The sequence below is a fragment of the Urtica dioica genome, chromosome 4, assembly GCF_054948205.1.
Source record: "Urtica dioica subsp. dioica isolate 48M chromosome 4, U.dioica_male_clone48M_v1_H2, whole genome shotgun sequence".
NCBI classification, from domain to species: domain Eukaryota; kingdom Viridiplantae; phylum Streptophyta; class Magnoliopsida; order Rosales; family Urticaceae; genus Urtica; species Urtica dioica.
In genome coordinates, this window is record NC_142759.1 from 1,551,642 (window position 1) to 1,572,036 (window position 20,395).

General features: G+C 37.6%; 3 protein-coding genes across 7 annotated transcripts in view; all 3 read left to right on the forward strand.

The window, feature by feature from the left end:
- Positions 1–2,692, forward strand: part of LOC149399093 (MLO-like protein 8) — a 37,819-nt gene extending 35,127 nt beyond the window's left edge. For 3 of the 5 annotated variants that reach the window (XM_089612013.1, XM_089612011.1, XM_089612012.1), the window contains exons 3-10: positions 12–196; positions 530–587; positions 681–874; positions 1,149–1,226; positions 1,323–1,476; positions 1,824–1,881; positions 1,974–2,139; positions 2,453–2,692. In XM_089612013.1, the coding sequence (XP_089468139.1) occupies positions 35–196; positions 530–587; positions 681–829 (369 nt within the window). In that variant the 5' untranslated portion in view covers positions 12–34 and the 3' untranslated portion in view covers positions 830–874; positions 1,149–1,226; positions 1,323–1,476; ... (1 more) ...; positions 1,974–2,139; positions 2,453–2,692. The remainder of the gene's footprint in view (positions 1–11; positions 197–529; positions 588–680; positions 875–1,148; positions 1,227–1,322; positions 1,477–1,823; positions 1,882–1,973; positions 2,140–2,452) is intronic. The other 2 variants (XM_089612015.1, XM_089612014.1) reach the window with 2 other exon arrangements.
- Positions 2,693–3,561: 869 nt separating this feature from the next.
- Positions 3,562–9,291, forward strand: LOC149399097 (GTP-binding protein At3g49725, chloroplastic-like). The gene is made up of 18 exons (XM_089612860.1): positions 3,562–3,638; positions 3,734–4,086; positions 4,190–4,254; positions 4,343–4,408; positions 4,488–4,577; positions 4,671–4,783; positions 4,933–5,001; positions 5,354–5,498; positions 5,534–5,585; positions 5,777–5,819; positions 5,913–5,967; positions 6,079–6,135; positions 6,406–6,525; positions 6,614–7,395; positions 7,654–8,097; positions 8,369–8,468; positions 8,562–8,684; positions 8,908–9,291. The coding sequence occupies exons 1-14, from the start codon at positions 3,562–3,564 to the stop codon at positions 6,779–6,781; spliced, it is 1,473 nt and encodes a 490-aa protein (XP_089468986.1). The 3' UTR covers positions 6,782–7,395; positions 7,654–8,097; positions 8,369–8,468; positions 8,562–8,684; positions 8,908–9,291.
- A 4,873-nt stretch (positions 9,292–14,164) lies between these two features.
- Positions 14,165–19,592, forward strand: LOC149399098 (putative disease resistance protein RGA3). The gene is made up of 5 exons (XM_089612016.1): positions 14,165–17,242; positions 18,146–18,326; positions 18,618–18,822; positions 19,133–19,188; positions 19,290–19,592. Exon 1 carries the CDS (start codon positions 14,370–14,372, stop codon positions 17,202–17,204), a length of 2,835 nt encoding a protein of 944 aa, XP_089468142.1. The 5' UTR covers positions 14,165–14,369; the 3' UTR covers positions 17,205–17,242; positions 18,146–18,326; positions 18,618–18,822; positions 19,133–19,188; positions 19,290–19,592.
- Positions 19,593–20,395: the final 803 nt, after the last annotated feature.

Consider the following 20,395-nt stretch of genomic DNA (forward strand, 5'->3'; position numbering starts at 1 on the left):
ATTTTTAAAAGTGCGATATGGATTGTCATCTTTGATGCTGAGCTTGGAGTTTGGTCGGAAAGCCATAGCGGCAACGGAGATGACAGGTCAGTCGAAGGAGCTCGATCATATGCAGACCTGGACGGACTCCGGAGTTTGGGCCATCATAATCATCATCTCCGTAACCTTGGAGGAAGTCCTTCACAAGCTCGGTGCTGTAAGTCCTTGTTGTGTTTCTTTTTTATGCTGAAAAGTGATTAGGGTTTTGGTCTCTGTTTTTTTACCATTTTAAAAAGGAAATTTGGTTTGCTCTATGTGTTTGATATTCTTACAAAGATAGATTTGACTAATTTTTACAGCGATCGCAAAAAAAGAAAAGAAAAAAGAAAGTCAGTCTGATATAAATAACCTCATTTTGCTGTCTTGGGTTACATGGTTTTACTCTATAGGCCTATAAAATTTAACTGGCTGATGGGTTTTGGTTATATTTCAGTTTTTTTAATCATTTCTTGAGTTGATTGTCAAACTAAATGAAAATATTTAATTTCAGTGGTGCGCTGAAAGGCCCGAGAGAGCTCTGTTTGAAGCTCTTGAGAAGGTCAAACCAGGTAGATTTTACGGAGTTCGGCTCTCTTTTTTCAGAGCTTATATTGAGTTATGTAAAATCTGAAATTGTAATTTTGGGTGTGTTGATTTCACAGAGCCTGATGATTTTGGGCTTCATTTCGCTGCTCTTGACTCAGTCAGACCCACATTGCCAAAATATGTATCGGAGACCATGTTGCCGTGTTCTGTCAAAGAAATAAAACCGAGAGAAGAAGAACACCGGAGAAAACTCTTGTGGGTTTGAGCGCCAATATTTAGCTTTCGGCGGCTACGCTACTATTTAAAAAAAGTAAGTCTCTACTATTTTATTTATGAAACCAACACACGCTCATGATATTGATAAAGAAAAATGTAATATTTGGGGAACTTGAACGCTGTATTAGGATTCTTCACTTTTGTCTGTTACATTCCCTCTCTGACTTAAAAACAATACTAATGAAGATTTTTTGCCGTTGGTATCACAGATGGTTCATTTTTATTTTTATTTTCTTATATTTATTTACTATTAATTTAGCAGACAACAAATTTTTGGGAGGTAAGTGACCGTGGTTCTGTTTTCTCAGATTCGTGGATGGAATAAATGGTAGCAGGCAACATCTACTCATTGATTATAAATTTACGGTGATGATCAGACCTCCAAGGTGTGAATTTATGAAGTACAATAACTATTTTGGAAAATTATTTTGAATTTACGGCTTCTAACTGGTGCGATATGGATTGTCATCGTTGTTGCTGAGGTTGGAGTTTGGTCGGATAGCCATAGCGGCAACGGTGATGACAGGTTAGTCGAAGGAGCTCGATCACATGCAGACCAGGACGGTCTCCGAAGTTTGGGCCATCATAGTCATCATCTCCATAATCTTGGAGGAAGTCCTTCACAAGCTCGGTGCTGTAAGTCCTTGTTGTGTTTCTTTTATGCTAATAAGTGATTAGGATTTTGGTCTGTGTTTTTTTTTTACCATTTTAAAAGGATATTTGGTTTGCTCTATTTGTTCGATGTTTTTACAAATAGTAGAGTTGACTAATTTTTACAGTAATTACAAAAAAAAAAAAAAAAATGTAGATCTGATTTAAATAACCTTGTTTTGCTGTCTTGGGTTACATGGTTTTACTATAATAGGCCTACATAATTGAACTGGCTGATGGGTTCTGGTTATATTTCAGTTTTTTTTTTTTTTTTTTTATTTAAATCATTTCTTGAGTTGATTGTCAAACTACATGAAAACATTTCATTTCAGTGGTGCACTGAAAGGCCCGAGAGAGCTCTGTTTGAAGCTCTTGAGAAGGTTAAACCAGGTAGATTTTACTGAGTTCTAGTCTTTTTTTTCAGAGCTGATATTGTTTATGTGAATTCTGAAAGTGTAATTTTGGGTGTGTTGATTTCGCAGAGCCTGATGACTCAGTCAGACCCACATTGCCAAAATATGTAGCAAAGACCATGTTGGCGTGTTCTGTGAAAGAAATGAAACTGAAGGACGATGAACACGGGAGAAAACTCTTGTGGTTTGAGCGTCAATCTTTAGCTTTCGGTGGCTACGCTACTATTTAAAAAACGTAAGTCTCTATTATTTTTATTTTTATTTTTTATTTATTTATGAAACCAACACACGCTCATGATATTGATGAAAAAAACTTGTAATATCGGGGTAACTTGAACGGGTCTATTAGGATTCGTCACTTTTGTCTGTTACATTCCCTCTCTGACTTAAAAACAATATTAATAAAGATTTTTTCCGTTGGTGTCGCATATGGTTAATCTTTATTTTTATTTTTTATATTTTCCTTATATTTATTTACTATGAATTTAGCAGACAACAAATATTTGTGTAAAAATGAGAGATAAGTGACCGTGGTTCTGTTTTCTCAGATTCGTGGATGGAATAAATAGGAGCAGGAAAGGTCTACTCATTGATTATAAATTTACGGTTGGTGAGTCGTCCAATCCAATGCTCTCTGATATTTTTTTTAAAGTTTCCTTATAAAGTGCAGTGTCGTTCTTGTTATAACAAACGCATATAAATCAATACAGTTTCTGGACCAGAAATCCCGTCTTCTTCTACATTGTGAGAAATTTTAACTCAGTTCGTTGATTCCATATTTTTTTTTGTTTGACAAAGAAAAATAACTACATAAATTGCGTGTTGACTTGATATATAATGCAAGGCACTGGATTACTGTTTCAAAAAAAAAAAAATTACAATTTTTTTTTCCATTATAGGAGATGGAAGGAGCTTCAAGCTTAAGTTAGGATTAGGGTTCGGGAAAAGGGAATTAGAGTTTGATTAGGTTTTTTTTTTAACACTGTGATCGGCGAGAGAGAGAGAGAGAGAGAGAGCATGATAAATTCTTTAATTCGTTGCTGAAATTCGTCTATAATTATCAACTCATTCGATAGTCCTCATATTTCTTAAATTCGTCGTTTTTCATTTTCAATTTCTGAAACGAACGATTTGGTATTATGTCGTTTCTCAAGATTGTCGTTTTTTATTTTCTGAAACGAAGGATGTCATTTTCTCAAGATTGTCTTTTTTTTTGTAGTCTGAAACAAATGATGTCGTTTTTAAGAGAATGTGGTTTTTTAGTTCTGAAACTGACGATGTCGTTTTTTGAACAATGTCGTTTTCTAGGATTGTCGTTTTTGGATAATGTCGTTTGTAGGATTGTAGTTTTTTGGACAATGTCGTTTCGTAGGATTGTCGTTTTTGGATAATGTCGTTTTGTAGGATTGTCGTTTTTTGGACAATGTCGTTTTGTAGGACTGTCGTTTTTTTTCTGAAACGAGCGATGTCGTTTTTTTATATTTTGTCCAGGATTGTCGTTTTTTAAAATCGAAATATCACGTATTTATGAAAAAGGACCCTATGCAGCGTAGAAAAAAAAATAGTAGTTTGGGTGGGAATTAGTTGGGGCAAAATAAAATTCTGCTAAAGACAAAATGATAAATTCGATGATGATTCAACATTTCGGTTCGATCATATGGATTGCTTAATGTCCTCTCCTGTTCGTTATGCGTTGATAGGCTTCGGATTTGAGTCTCTGAATCCGGATTATCGGTAGTTTAGGGTTCATTGATTTGGGATTTTTAGAAATCTTGGGGTTTTTGAAGAAAAAAGAAATATAATTAAAAATACTAACATTGTCTGAGAAGAATACTTGATTTGAGCAAATATCTAAAAAATGCTGAGAGCGGCAATCTCTCTAACGAGGTCTTCTCTCTACCGAATCTCGATTTCTCTCTCGCCGGCGGGATTAGGGTTCCGGCAGAGCCGTACTCCCAGGACGCTAGCTCCGGCGATGACGCTGCGACGCTTCTGGTGGTCCAGCCTCGACTCCGCCCTGATTCGTTGCTTCAGGCAAAGCTTGACGAAGCTGTTTGCCTCGCCGACTCTCTCGGCGAAATCCGCGAAGAGTACTTCGACCATGTCGTCGCCGCCGAGAAGAAGGTTCCTGAGCACATAGTCGTTCAAAACCCCTCCGCCAGAGGTCATAGGGCTCACGCTGGTTAGCTTCTTCAACTCTCTCTCTCTCTCTCTCTCTCTCTCTCTCTCTGTGCTTTAAGCCGATATTTTTTTTTTCATTTCTGAATGAATGTATGTTTGTGCAGATACGTATTTTGGTGGAGGGACAGTGGAAAATGTTAAAATCCACCTAAATCATGTCGAATCAAAGGCATAAACTTATTTCGTTTTGCATACAAGATTGGCGTTAGAGAGCAGTATTGATTAACGTGTTACTGATATGTGATAATACAAACCAGGGTGATGAAGTTGATGCTGTTTTCGTGAATGCAATGCTGAGCGGGGTTCAGCAGAGGAATTTGGAGGTAAATTCGTTTGGCTTTCTTGACAAAGGTTCTCAATTGTGACTCTTTTTTTTTTTATTCGGCGTCCGTAACAATGCAGAGATTGTGGGGAAAGCCAGTGCTGGACAGGGTCGGTCTCATAATCGAGATATTCCATGCTCACGCCAGCACAAAAGAAGGGAAGTTACAGGTGCGCAGTTTCGACCTTGATTTGGAATAGTTGCTGATCGATTTCCGAGTTCATGGGATGAGTTATTTTATTGAAGGGCCTAGCTTTTTACAGGCCGAATTGGCAGCTCTAATGTATAAGAAGACCAGACTTGTTCGTGTACGAGGCGATGATGGGAAGCTTACTTTTGGGGCTGGCGGAGATACTGAAGTTGTTAGCTCTCGGGGGTAATGTGTTGGTTAGTTCGTATGCTGTGAAAAAAAAATATTGATTCAGAACATAACTTCTAGCTTTCTAATGTACCGACGTGCTTTTGAAAGTCTGTTCTGCGTTTTTGATTGCTATAGATTTATGACCGTTCTGTATTTGACTTCAGGAGAGGAAGTGGTGGACGTGGATTTATTGGCGGTGCCGGTGAAACCGAAATTAATCTTCAACGTCGAAGGTCCGGTTCACAATCGGTGTTTTTGTATAATTGTATCATAGTGAGTGACTTGGAACTAACTTCAAGATATACCCTGTGTAGTTTAGGCTCTAGTGGGAACTAACTTCAGTTTGTTAAGCTTGACTCTTGTTGCAGATGATGACTATACTTCACGGATTTAGATTTTATAGATATAATATACTTCTATGATATATGATATCTTTATCTTATAATCTTGTTTTTATACGTTAAGGATAGAGTTACCATTTGTTTATTTGGACATGTGATTCACATCTTCTTTTCTCGGATTACTCATTTACTGTATCATTACGTTTGTGGAACTTCTTATCTTACTTATCGAGTGTTGTCTCAGAATTTCAGACCGGCGAAAAATTCTGACGGCACAAATCGAAGAGGTTCGTCGCACTAGAGCTGTGCAGCGGGCTTCTCGGAAGAGAACCGGAGGCTCACAAGGACAAGGCTTACCCACTGTAGCTATTTTTGGCTATACCAACGCTGTACGTTATCAACACTTCTTTTTCTTGTGATTTAGATTGTAAGTTCAGTTGTACTGCTAGAACACGACTCTGACAGTCCTCTATTTAGTGATTCTCGGTAATTTATCCATTTTTATTAATATGTTCCTTCCCAAGGTCAAAGAGTTACGCATACTAAATCATGATATTCTTTCCTATTTTTTGTTTTGTTTTGTTGTAGACTATGTATGAGATTACTACTAGACCAAACTACATATCACTAAAATACTGAATTGTAAACGGATAAAAGGATGTTATAGCAACAGTGGATCCTAGATTAAGAAATGTTGTTCTTCCATCGGGGTAAGAAATGGTCTATGTTTGAGCCGTGTAATGGGCTTGAATTTGAAGAATGAATTTTTTGACTTATCTTCGCCAATTTTTTCTCTTATCCAGAAGGAAAGTCCTCCTGAGTGATACAGTGGGATTCATTTCGGATTTGCCAGTGCAGGTATATTGTTGTGATAGCGTTAAACAGTAAACAACTCTATTCTTTGCCCATTTTGTGACACTCTTCTTCGCCTTATTCATTACGAACACAATGTTGAATCTATTTTTGCAGCTAGTGGAAGCGTTTCATGCGACTCTGGAAGAAGTATTGGAAGCTGATCTGCTTGTGGTAATCTCACCCGGCTCTTTAATTTCTTTCTATATATTGACCTCCACTGCAAAAAAAATCTGTGAGGTATGAGCTCACAAAGTAGAGAGAGATCTCGATAAATTGAAATTAATCTAATTTAAAAACTTCGGTAACAGATTGCTTATTAAATTTCATTCTATTACGTTGTAGTGAAAAGCAATGTGGGTGACAGGTTTATGAAATATATCAATGAAGTTGAAAATGAACCAATTTGAGGAATGTTTTTCACTATATTTACTGTCATAACAGCATGTGCTAGACTCCATCGCCCCAAATCTCGAAGAGCACCGCTCAACCGTTTTCGGCGTTCTAGAGCAAATCGGAGTTCCAAAAGAGAAGGTTGATAATATGGTCGAAGTTTGGAATAAGGTAATGATATTCCAAGCCCCTCGTTCATACTTGTAGGTTTTTTTTTTCTTTTGCAAAAGCAAATTGAGATCATCTGCGAAATGCTCAGATTGATGTTCAAGATTCACTTATCGATGGTGAGAATAGCCATATCTCCGAAGAAGACGAAGCTGACACCATTGATGGTGAAGACGATCTCGAATCCATCGGCAATGGTGATCAAGAAAACGACGGGTCTCAATTTGATATAACAACCACAATGACACGGAAATCCTGAGTTCCATTCATCCACATCCCAATTTGAAATCTCTGACCATTGAGAATTTCTTGGGTCTCACCGTGTCGCCCGCTTGGATGATGTCTCTTTTCAATCTCACCCATCTCGTATTAACTGGATTCGTGAATTTCGAGACTTTACCTCCGCTTGGGAAATTGCCTTCACTTAAGGAACTAGAACTAAATAAATTTCCCAAGATGTGCACGGCGGGTGAAGAATTCCTAGGACTCACTGAAGCCGATCGAGAGGTCACTTCATTTCCTAAGTTGGAAGAGCTTACTTTCTATGATAATTGGCGGTGGAGAGTGTGGGAAGGGTCTTGTACAAAAGGAACAATAATCATGCCATGTCTACGCTCCTTGAGCATTCTAGGTGGTGCAAGCCTCGAAACACTACCGGAGTATCTGCAAACGACGCCACTGCAAAATCTGTCTATCATTGTCTGCGATACTTTGAAAGAGCGCTGTAAGAAAGAGGTCGGGAAGGAATGGCACAAGATTTCGCATGTCCCCAACATCGAGATTGATCTCAATTACGTGCAGAAAGATGGTGTTTGGATTCAAACGGATGAGATTGAGTGAGAAAACATGGGTCACACACTCCTACACTTACTGGTAATTTCATTTTCTCATTGTTTCAGAAAAATATTTATGTTTAGTATTATCATATTCTAATTCTCCATATCAAGGACTTGCAGTAGCTTTCTGACTATACAGATTTAAGATCCAATTAAAATATAAATTCCTTTCTCATAGTGATGCTTTCTTTTGAAGAAGTTGTTTCAATTTGATTCATGGAACCTTAGCTGGATTTTCTAATATGTTTATGTTACTTCGCAATTTAAAAGGTTGTTCGAAAATTCTTATCTCCAGGTTCAGCTGATATTCTCTGGCTGTGTACACGACAGTCATTCACTGATAATGTCTTTACATTGGGCTTCAGTTCGTACCTCTCAAACAGGCGACTCTGTCGGGTTCCTAATGAACTCGCTTTTATGAAGGTTATTGCACATTTACTGACTATTATTATTTTTTTAAATCCAAGTACGGTGTCTTTTGGTTAATATTTGGTTTTGTCATGTGTTGTGGAAGGTTAGAGCAAGAACGGGTAAAAAGTTGCACCAAAATATCAGTGCTGCAGCGATACGGCGGTCTAGAGAATGTGAGGTTGAATTGTGTATTGGAAAGGGACGAAAATCAGAGGATGGGTCGGTCGGGTTAGAGTTTCTGCAAACGACTACCGAAAATATGGTGTTTGGGAAAAACTTATTGATAGACAGGGATCGCAACAATCTATAATCACTCATACACTTACTGGTAATCTCTTTCATGATGTCCTTGATTCCAAAAAAAATTCATGTTCTTCTTACCATCCATATTAAACAGTTGCATTAGCTTTTTGACTTTGAAGATTCCACGGGAAAAAAAAACACGGTATCCTTCTCTAGCGGCGATGCTTTCTTACGAAGAAGTGTATTCGATTTAATTTATGGAAGCTTAGTTGATGAGCATAGACCATAGCTTGATTTTATACTATGTTTACATAAGTTCACAATTTATAATGTTATTAAGAAATTCTGATTTTCAGTTGGGTTATTTAACTACCGAAGTTCGAGAAGATGCAATGGGTACACGATTAGTGAAAGTTGGTTAAGAGTAACTCATTTATTGATCAGGGCAGGAAAATGGTAAATCTCATTCAACTTCACTAGCAGTTAGTTTTCCTTATTCTATAAGCTAGATCAAATTTTTGTTTACTGAAAATTTCAAATTACTTGCAGGAGTCGGGGTATATTTTCTAAAGTTATTTCATTCAAGGAAAAAGAAGAGCTTCATTCTTTATAAAAGAGGGTAAAAACAAAGCCAGAAAAAAAGGACTTCAGTATCTACTTTCAAAAAAGCATGTAAGGTTCAGCTGATATTAAGTATCCGTGTATACATAGCAGTCATTCACAGGAAATATATTTCAAACAGCAGGCTTGAAATGGCTATTTTAAGTCAGAGAGATGGGAAGAAAGTGAACACACTCCCATTTATTAATGCTCTTACGCATTGAATGATTATTTGAATTTTTATCCAAGTATGTTTTGGTCAATATTTGGTAATGAAATGTGTTGTCCGTTTCAGTGTGATCCAAACCACAGCAAAGGTTGGTCGATCTGAAGAACTCAAGAATGTCAATACCCAATTTAAGATTCTGAAACAAAAAGATCAACTGTTGATTTCATGGCTAACTTGGAATGGTCGTGCATTTTTGCGGGGGATATTAGAGAAAATGGTATCTCAATTCAAAACTCAAATCTGTGTGACAGTTGTGCTGGTTTGTGTGCGATCCGTTGGTCTAAGGCTTCAACTCCTTTCTTATTAGTCCCTTTTTGTTTTTGTAATTCCTGATGTGTGAACACTGGCAAGAAATGACGAGTGTGTTCGATTCAAGAGATCGCAGCTCGTCTTCTCTCAAAAGATTCAACACTCTTTATTCCATGGAACTGAACCACAGTGATCTGATTGATAGAGTTAATATGTTCTTGTGAGTATTCCTTAGAAGAGATTGCCTCTTTCTATGGTGCTGAGGTTCTCTTCCGTCTCGTTCTAGCGTTGAATCCTCAAAAGGCTTTTTCTGCATTTCATTAAAAAATAAATAAAAAAAAAAACAAAAAACAAAAAAATGTTGGTTCCGCGAATTTTAATTTTATTTTGTAATAATGTTCCAAGTTTCACGTTACAAATGTTAGCAGATGCTTGGCCAATTATTTTAGAAGACTTTCTCTTGCTAATTTTTAAGCTTATTTTGTACCACTTGCTTTTTTTTTCCCACATATTAAATTATCATATTAATCCCTACTTATTACTTTGATCTGATCAATACATCGATTCTCATTTTCGTTGAACAGACCTAAATTTGAGAGTATAGCTGGCACGGTGCATTTTATACAATATTTTGATAGCCACTTTCACTTATTTAATTAGCATGTCCAGTCTCTCTGATTTAAAATATAATTATAATCGGTATCTAGTTAGTATCAAGTGGAAATTCTATTGCTAAAAAAAAGATCAGCCATAACGGTACATAGAAGGTATTTAATATATATCATATTTTATATCGAAACAACATTTTATTTGTATCCTTGTTCACATTAGGAATCTTGTTTGTGTTGAACTTTGTGTACGAACGTGATTTGAGATTTAGAGCTTGATATCTTTACGAACATTTATTTCACATATACATAAAATGGTTATTCTTTTATTATCACTACATAATTTTATAGAACATCCGGTCCGTCGTCTATAACCGGTATCACAATAAATTCAAGAATCGATAAGATCGCTATGGGAATTTCAAAATAACCATAAAACACATGAAAATTATAATAAAAAGAGATCAAGTGTAAATACGAAAAAACTTGGGCGGAGCTTATGTAAGTCTGCCCATGAGTGCATACTTTATAAACTGTAATTACACACCTCTAAAACTAATACTCTACTCCATTTTTTTTTTAATTTCCTTTTAAGATTATAAAGTATTTAGAATAGAATTCAAATAAATAGTGAAAAAAACACCATAAGAATTTAGAAATTCAAAAACAGTTATAAAAAAAATAATTGAAAATTGAGAGCCATTTCATTAATAAAGAGCAGCAACTTACCCAGCTATTACACCTTCAAGACATAATGTACTCCTGAGCTAGCTAGCATGTGAGTCATATTTGTTTTCCTTTCGAGAAACAAATTTGCACGTACAATTGTCAAGCTCGAATAATCGATAGAATTTACTATAATCGATAATTGGATAACAGCCTAATGAGGCATTTAGATACAAAATATTGTCAACTCTAGTTCACGGTTGGCTCGACAAGGTAACTCCCTCTCGGATTCAATCAATCATTAGTAATTGTATATCTCTCGAGCTAAAAACATAAATCATTGTTTAAGCAATTATTGTATCGCTTACGTGTCTCTTAATTGTTCTTAGGTCCTTGTTTAACGACAACTTGTGGGTTTTTAACGGCTCTAATGAGTTACGGCTCTCATCCAGCTCGATGTGAAGAATGCTTTTCTAAACGGTGAACTGGAAGAGGAAGTCTACATGCAACTCCCACCAGGATTTGACAAAGATCAAGGAGCCAACAAAGTCTGCAAACTCAAGAAGTCACTATATGGACTAAAACAGTCCCCTCGAGCATGGTTCGGAAAATTCACCAACGTGCTCAAACGTTGTGACTACGAGCAGAGTCAAGCAGATCCAACACTCTTCTCAAAAATCTCCACACAAGGCAAGCACACCATTCTTAGTGTGTATGTGGACGATATAGTCATCACCGGAGACGACCTGGAAGAGATTAGGAGGCTGAAGCAAACTTTTTCATCTGAGTTCGAAGTCAAGGACCTCGGCAGCCTACGATACTTCCTCGGCATGGAGGTAGCTCGATCAGAAAAGGACATCTCTGTTTCCCAGCGCAAGTACACGTTGGATCTCCTCAAAGAAACTGGCATGCTTGGCTGCAAACCAGTTGACACTCCGATGGATGCCAATAATGTGAAACTTCTAGCTCGCACCAACGAGGCCGCCACCGACAAATAAAGATTCCAGCAGCTCGTAGGAAAACTCATCTACCTAACTCACACGAGACCAGATATTGGATTCGCAGTGAGTATGGTAAGTCGATTCATGAGTAATCCCTCAGAAACTCACATGGACGCAGTCATGAGAATTCTCTAATACCTCAAATCTGCCCCAGGGACTGGTCTCTCCTTCAAGAAAAGACGAAGTCGAGGTGTCGAAGTATTCACAGATGCAGACTGGGCCGGACATGTTCCAGACAGACGATCAACATCAGGCATGTGCACATACGTCTGGGGAAATCTTGTTACCTGGAGAAGCAAGAAGCAGTCTGTTGTCTCCAGAAGTAGTGCTGAAGCCGAGCTCAGGTCCTTAGCAAGTGGAGTATTGAAGGCATCTGGCTGAAGAGAGTTCTCGACGACCTCAAGATCATCATCGAAGGTCCAATCAAGCTCTTTTGCGATAATCAAGCTGCTCTCAGCATAGCCAAAAATCCAGTCCATCATGACAGAACAAAACATATCGAGATCGACCGATACTTCATCAGTGAAAAGATTGAAGAAAAAATAATCGATATGGAATACATTCCGTCAGGTCATCAGCTCGCCGACATTCTCACCAAAGCCCTTCCGCGAGTAACCTTTTCCGAGCTATGTAGCAAGCTTGACCTCCTCAACATATACAGTCAAGCTTGAAGGGGAGTGTTGAAATCGAGCTCGTCAGTTCGCCCTTCCGCGTCGAGCTCATCAGCTCGCCCTTCAGCGTCGAGCTCGCCAGCTCGCCCTTTCGCTGACAAGCTTGCCTCGGAAGTCCTCTCCTTGGAACTCATTCCTCGTGGGAAATTGTCGCATTTATTTCTCATGTTATTTCTTATGTCTTGCTTTCTGTGTATATTTATTATTCTCTTTTTCCTAGAAGTAGGTATTACACATGTATTTATTACTCTCTCTTGTACCCACCATATGTATAAATAAGTGAGACAAATTAATATCAAATATAAGAAATATTCAAAGTCTCGGAACACTCTCTCTCTTCTCCAAGTCTCTCTTTCTTTATCTTCTCTCCAGTTCGACTCTCTCTAAACTTCAACAATTCTTATTTTCGTTGAACAGACCTAAATTTGAGAGTATAGCTGGCACGGTGCATTTTATACAATATTTTGATAGCCACTTTCACTTATTTAATTAGCATGTCCAGTCTCTCTGATTTAAAATATAATTATAATCGGTATCTAGTTAGTATCAAGTGGAAATTCTATTGCTAAAAAAAAGATCAGCCATAACGGTACATAGAAGGTATTTAATATATATCATATTTCATATCGAAACAACAACATTTTATTTGTATCCTTGTTCACATTAGGAATCTTGTTTGTGTTGAACTTTGTGTACGAACGTGATTTGAGATTTTGAGCTTGATATCTTTACGAACATTTATTTCACATATACATAAAATGGTTATTCTTTTATTATCACTATATAATTTTATAGAACATCCGGTCCGTCGTCTATAACCGGTACCACAATAAATTCAAGAATCGATAAGATCGCTATGAGAATTTCAAAATAACCATAAAACACATGAAAATTATAATCAAAAGAGATCAAGTGTAAATACGAAAAAACTTGGGCTGAGCTTATGTAAGTCTGCCCATGAGTGCATACTTTATAAACTGTAATTATGTACATCTCTAAAACTAATACTCTACTCCATTCTTTTTTTAATTTCCTTTTAAGATTATAAAGTATTTAGAATAGAATTCAAATAAATAGTGAAAAAAACACCATTAGAAATTCAAAAACAGTTATAAAAAAATAATTAAAAATTGAGAGCCATTTCATTAATAAAGAGCAGCAACTTACCCAGCTATTACACCTTCAAGACATAATGAACATCATCTTAGTGAACTCCTGAGCTAGCTAGCATGTGAGTAATTTTTGTTTTCCTTTTAGAGAAACAAATTTGCACGTACAATTGTCAAGCTCCGATAATCGATAGAAATTACAATAATCGATAATGGGATAACAGCCTAATGGGGCATTTAGATACAAAATATTGTCAACTCTAGTTCACGGTAGGCTCGACAAGGTAACTCCCTCATCAATCATTAGTAATTGTATATCTCTCGAGCTAAAAACATAAATCATTGTTTAAGCAATTATTGTATCGCTTACGTGTCTCTTAATTGTTCTTAGGTCCCTGTTTAACGACAACTTCTGGGTTTTTAACGGCTCTAATGAGTTACGGTCAACTCTACTGTAAAAGATGTTGGTTCCACGAATTTTTATTTTATATTACAATAATCTCACACGATTCACGTACCTGACAAATGTTAGCAAATGCTTAGCTGTTGCTTATACAAGACTTATATTAGAAAACTATATTATGTACCTTTTGCTAAAAAATAAAATTTATTCCTATATTAAATTTATCCAGACTGATCTAACTTCCTTATCACATGGATCTAACATATAGAAATATTGTCAACTCTAGTTTACGTTATCTTCCTCGGAATCAATACTTTTTAACTGTTACGTGTCTCAGGTTAAATTTAAAGCATTGTTTAAGCCATTATCCCTTAGTTGTCTCTTAATTGTTCTTATACCCATATTTAACAATTTGTGAGTTTTTACGGAATCAAATATGTTTGTTTAAGAAGACTTGTCCAACTAAGTTTTAATAAACTGGTTTTGTTTTGTACAACTTGCTATTTTATATTTAATTATATTGTCTGGTGTAACTTCCTTATCACATGGATCTGAAGATATATATTATGTTCACAGTTTTTATTTAAACAGATCCAGACTTGGGAGTAGGTCTGGCCTGGTGCATTATATATTTATTATGTTATTACTAAGATGAGACATTTTTGACAGCCATATATATGTTAATTAAATTAGCATGTCCTTTCAGTCAGAGGCACTATAAATATGTGTTTCTTGATCTAATACTATTACAAACATAGCGTTGAGAGAGCATTAGAGTGAGTGAGTGAGTTGAGCTGTGAAAAAAGTTTCAAAGTTGAAAGATGGCTGAAGCTGTGGTTTCGCTGCTGATTGAGACTCTGGTTCCCATGGCAATCGATGGAATCAGAGGGGAGATCAAGCTGGTGAAAGGAGTCAAAGAAGATGTCGAAAAACTGAAGACTAGTCTTGAGGACATTCAAGCTGTTCTCGAGGATGCTGAGCAGAAGCAACTGAATGACGCTGATGTGAAAAGATGGCTTAAGAAGCTCAAGAACGCTTCCGAGGACGTCGAGAACGTTCTGGACGATTGGAGCATGGCAGTTCTCCAGCACGAGATCAAGAAAAAAGAAGACAAGAAGGTGTGTTTCCCGGTTTCTTTCTCTTGCTTATCTTGCACCAAAGTCGGTCGCCTCGTTATGCGCCGTGATATTGCTCTCAAAATTAAGCAACTTAATGGAGATCTGGCTAGGATCTCCGAAGAAAAAAATAGGTACAATCTCAACATAAACACTGTTGTTGAGAGGCCTCGGCCACTTGGGACAATCTCCCTTGTCGACGTGACCAAAGTTCATGGTCGAGACGAGGAAAATAGTCTTTTAGTGGGCAAGTTATTGTGCGAGAGCAGTATCGATGAGGATGATGGGAGATCGTCCCTTCATATCATCCCCATTGTGGGACCGGGGGGTCTCGGAAAAACTACTCTCGCCCAACTTGCTTTTAACCATGAGGCGGTTAAGAACCACTTTGATAAGCTAGTTTGGGTGTGTGTCTCCGATCCTTACAATGAGATCAAGGTCTGTGAAGAGATTATTGTTGGTCTTGGAAGCTCTGCTCAAAGCTCTTCACTGAATGCCGTTATCAAATGCATTCATGAGTCCATAGAGGGGAAAAGAGTTCTGATTGTCTTAGACGATGTCTGGTTTGTAGATTGTAGTAGATGGGAAATTTTAGCAGAAGCTCTTAGGAATGGGGGTGGAGGAAGCCGGCTATTAGTGACCACGAGAAAGCAAGAAGTTGCGACGATGATGGGAGTGCCCACAGACCAGATCATTAGTCTCAAAATGTTGAGTGAAGATCATTGCTGGTCGATTTTCAGCCAATTGGCATTCATTGGGAAGGGAGTCGAGGAGCGTCGACAGCTAGAACCTATCGGCCGGAAAATCGCTGCTAAGTCGAAAGGCTTGCCTCTAGTTGCTAAAACTCTTGGAAGTCTTGTGCGGTTTAAAAAGACGACGAGTCAGTGGGAAGACATTTTGGGTAGTCAACTGTGGGAGTCAAAAGATGCTAAAGTTAAGGAGGTTTTTGCTCCTTTTCTGCTAAGTTACTACGATCTTCCACCGCTGGAAAAACGCTGCTTTTTGTTTTGTTCGGTGTTTCCTCAAGACCATGATATACAGAGAGATGAACTAATCGAGATGTGGATGTCTCACGGTTACTTAGGCCGAGGAGTAGAATCGTGGAAACTAGGTCGAGATTGTTTCGAGAGTTTGGCTATGCGGTCATTTTTTCAAGAAATCCGTGAACTATTTGATGGAGGCGTTGCGTGCAAAATGCATGACATAGTTCATGATTTTGCCCATTTTTTGACGGGCGATGAATACGTTTATATGGAGAAGAGGGCGGTGGTGGTAGAAGAAAACACTCGTCACTTGACTCTCAAAGAGTGTTTTCCTAATTCATTAGGAAATGCGAACAATTTGCGCACGCTTTTCTTCCTATCAAGGGTGGAGGTAGAAAAGATGTTAGTGTTTTCTCAACTTACATGTCTTCGGACTTTGAGTTTGGAGAGTTGCGATTTGAAACGATTATCAGAGGATATTGGTCTATTGAAACACTTGAGATATCTAGACTTAACGAGGAATGGAGAGTTGGAAGAATTGCCGAAGAAACTATTCGACCTCTGTAATCTGGAGACCTTGAAACTCCGTTTTTGCAGGAGTCTAAAAGCACTACCAGAGTGCATCTCAAAACTAGTCAGCCTGAAACATCTCTACATATGTGGGTGTGGGAAGTTAGAGGGGCTTCCGAAAGGGTTAGGAAAAATAAGTGGTTTGCAAAGTCTAGACAGGATAGTGGTGCCCAAGGAGAGGGGATCCTATCTACACATTGGAGATCTAATCACAATGAAACACCTTCAGTTTCGAGAGTATCTAACCATCCTAGGGTGTGGAAGAAACACAGGGTTGACAGTGGATGATGTCGCGAAGCTGAACCTCTCGCATGTGCTTGCGTTGGATTTGCACTTCAGATCCGATTCTGAGTTGGCGGAATCCGTAGATAGCAACAATCACAACGACACCGAAATCCTGAGTTCCATTCATCCACATCCCAATTTGAAATGTCTGGAAATTAAGAATTACTTGGGTCTCACCGCGTGGCCCGTTTGGATGATGTCTCTTTCCAATCTCACCAGTCTTAGATTAAATGGATTCAAGAATTGCGAGACTTTACCTCCGCTTGGGAAATTGCCTTCACTGGAAGATCTGACACCGGAGAGGTTCTCCAAGATGTGTAGGGTGGGTGAAGAATTCCTCGGAATCACTGAAGCCGATCGAGAGGTCATTTCATTTCCGAAATTGGAACAGCTTTCTTTTTCTAGAAATTCGCAGTGGAGAGTGTGGGAAGGATGTTGCACAAAGACGACAACAAAAATCATGCCATGTCTACGCACCTTGTGGATTGGAGATTGTCCAAGCCTTGAAACACTACCAGAGTTTCTGAAAATGACGCCACTGCAAGAGCTGTCCATTGGATATGAATCTGAAACATTGCAAAGGCAGTGCCAGAAAGAGGTCGGGAAGGAATGGCACAAGATTTCGCATGTCCCCAACATCCGCTTCAATTGGGAATACGTGCAGAAAGATGGTGTCTGGATTCAAACAGACGAGACGGAGTGAGAGAGCTTGGATCACAACAATCTATACACACGTCCCTGGTAATTTCATTTTTTCTTGCTTCCTAAAAATTATCATGTTTAGTATTATCATATTCTAATTCTCCATATCAAGCACTTGCATTAGCCTTTTGACTTGGAGATTTCAATATCCACTTTTAATATTAAAAAAAAAAAAATTACTGGCCTTCTCTGGTGGTGATGCTTTCTTTTGCAATCAGTTTCCCTTATTCTATAAAGCTAAATCCAATTCTTGTTTGTTGAAATTACTTGCAAGAGAACAGTACTGAACATACAACGATGGATTGCAAATGCAAATAGTCTGATGTTTATTTTGTAAAGAGAAAGGAAAGTTTAAATCTCGTCATCTGTATTTGTCTGGGTTCTCTTAAATCAGTCCGGTCTAGCCTGGCTTCCACGCTTTTTCATAACATGATTGAAAATTGAAGGATTATTTACACCAGTCTCGTACGTTAAAGCCAAGCTTCTTCTTCCTCACTGCAATTTTGGGTTTAGTCCTTTTCTTTCTCCCCCAATTCCTGAGAAAATTGGAGCTGTCTTCCGAATCTCTGCCGTTTTTTAGCCGATTCCTCATCTGGTATTTTTCTAATCTATTTGTTTGACTAAATTTTTTTCTGTTTTCTGGGTAACTCTATCATAAATTCATAATTAATTTTCATTGATATATAAAAGTTACCAACCCTTGTTCATCAGGAGAAGTCCACTTAGTCCAGACTAATTTCTGCTGTTTTAAATGCGGTCTAGCTTCGTTGTATATGGCTGATGAAGACTCTCTTAAGTTTCTTTCATTAATTAATGCACTCTATATGTTTTGAGAATTTGTTGTTGGCATCCAGTTTGTTATACTTCAGACACCGATTGGAGTTCCATCTTGGTGATAATCTTGATTGATTATTAGTAACTTTTTGTCCATTTTGTTCATAGATAGTAATACTAGTAGAGAGGTTATACTCGCGATGGCCGAGAAGAAGATGATCCACGGAAATTAAAAGCAGCAAAGTTTGGCCGTGTTATAGCGGCGATTCGCTGCTGCGAAAACAGAGCTCAATCTTAGCCACAACAAACTCACGCACACCCATTCCAAACCTTCTTCCCTCAAAAAAAGGTCTCTCTCTCTCTCTCTCTCTCTCTCTCTCTCTCTCTCTCTCTCTCTCTCTCTCTCTCTCTCTCTTAAAAAGACTGAAGCTTGATCTTCTTCTGTTATGAGTAAAGTCTGAATCTTTATTGGTTTGAGGCTATTTCTATGCTTCTTCCTTTTTGTAGTTCCAACTATTTTTTGTTACATGTATATATATATATATATATATATATATATATATGTGAGAATTTAATCATGTTTTATATATATGGTTGAATCTTGAGATTTTTGGTTGATATACGGTTGGTTTTGATGTAGAGCTCTGATGGGAAAGAGAGTAGAGTCAATAACAATTTGGACCAAATATGTCATAACAGGGAGGCAGATCAGAAATACACGTAAGGGTTGAGAAGCTTAAAGATCGACAATTGGGTCCTTCTCGATAATTACACTCAATGACGGAGTGTCTCCACTGTTCATGAAACAAGAACGGGACGTTCGATTTGCCCAAGGAGTTCTACAAGTGAGTTCGATAACTTGTTATTCGGTTTTGCTCGATCTTGATTTTGTGAATTGTTATCTTTTGTTCCCTTAGTAATCATTGTAGCAATATGTGATCATCGGACAGCAGATACAAATTGTTCTTGCCCGTGCATGAACACTGGAAAAATATGATGGCACAACATCTGAAAAAGAATGGCTAATTTACATACAAAGTTGTTTCCTTTGGTTTTACCTAATATGATCGTAGTTCTGTTGAACTTAACTTAATAGGTTAAATCACCTCGCTCAACATTTTATGGACATAGACTTACACGGTGCTCTTCTTTTAGGTATGGCCCTACGAACAACCGATGGCTGTGATTGGAACAAGACAAATGAAAATTGGGTATGGTTCTAACAATGACTCATTAATTAACTAGACTTGCAATCAGTTTCCCTTGTTGTAAAAAGCCAAATCCAAATTTTGATTATTGAAATTACTTGCAGGAGAACAGTACTGAATATCCATCGAAGGAATGCATATAGTGCGATTTTTATTATGTAAAGAGAAAGCAAGAGTTTAAAGATTGTAATTTGTCTTAGTTGTCGATTCCGTTGGATCGGTCGGGGCTAGCGTGTTGGTTTGCGTGTGGTCCCACTGGTCTATGGCTTCGAGGCTTTTTGTATTAAGGTTCCTCTTTAAATATATAAAAATCAAAACTCACAACACAGAAATGATGTGTATGAATGAATATCTATCTTATTGTGCAAGAAATGATTAAAGAGATCGCAGCTCGTCTTCTCTCAGAAGGCTTAATTTATAGCGTTTACTACTGGTTGCACTGTTCTTATTTTTTTTCTTGTGAGGAATTTTAAGTGTATTCCCTACACTTACAGGACTTGTCAAGGGAAGATATTGCAATTCTAGGGTTCGAATTGTAGAAGGTGAAAATCAGAGAGAATCGTCTCAATCAGGTTGATATTGAACGTATTATTCTGTTGGCTACACTGTATCTCTTTGGAATTGTATATATTATTACATCTTGACATCATTTTAGACTTATGTCTGTAAATACCGTTTAGAATTTATTGTTCCATCAACTATTGGTATATTACATTGACTTTGGCCCTGGGAATATTTCTTTACAATCTCTGTGGATAGCTGTTGAGATCAACTCTGTGTATATATCTTGTTATTCCTCGAAAATAATATTTGGGGTAAGCTTCACTCATTCCTTTTTTTTTTTACTGTTACAACAACGCCTAATATATTGCATATCTGAAGGGTGTTATGTTTAACTTCGCGTGTATCTAAATATGTAGATGAGAATTTGGATTATTTTTTAAAATGAATCTGTTTTTAAAAGGCACAGATCAGCCCCTTGATGATAGAGTATGGAGCAAAGGTAGTCATATGGGATCCCGCGAGACCCCGTTTTCCGTATTATCGGTACCATATGGAAAATGGGAAAAAACCGTATTATGAAATGTGGTACTGACACTTTTGTCCCAGAACCATCCGGGAAATGAGACGGATCTGAGATCCCCGTTAAGCACCATTTAATACCATATTTTTAAAATTGTATTTTTTAATTGAAGATATATGAATTTTT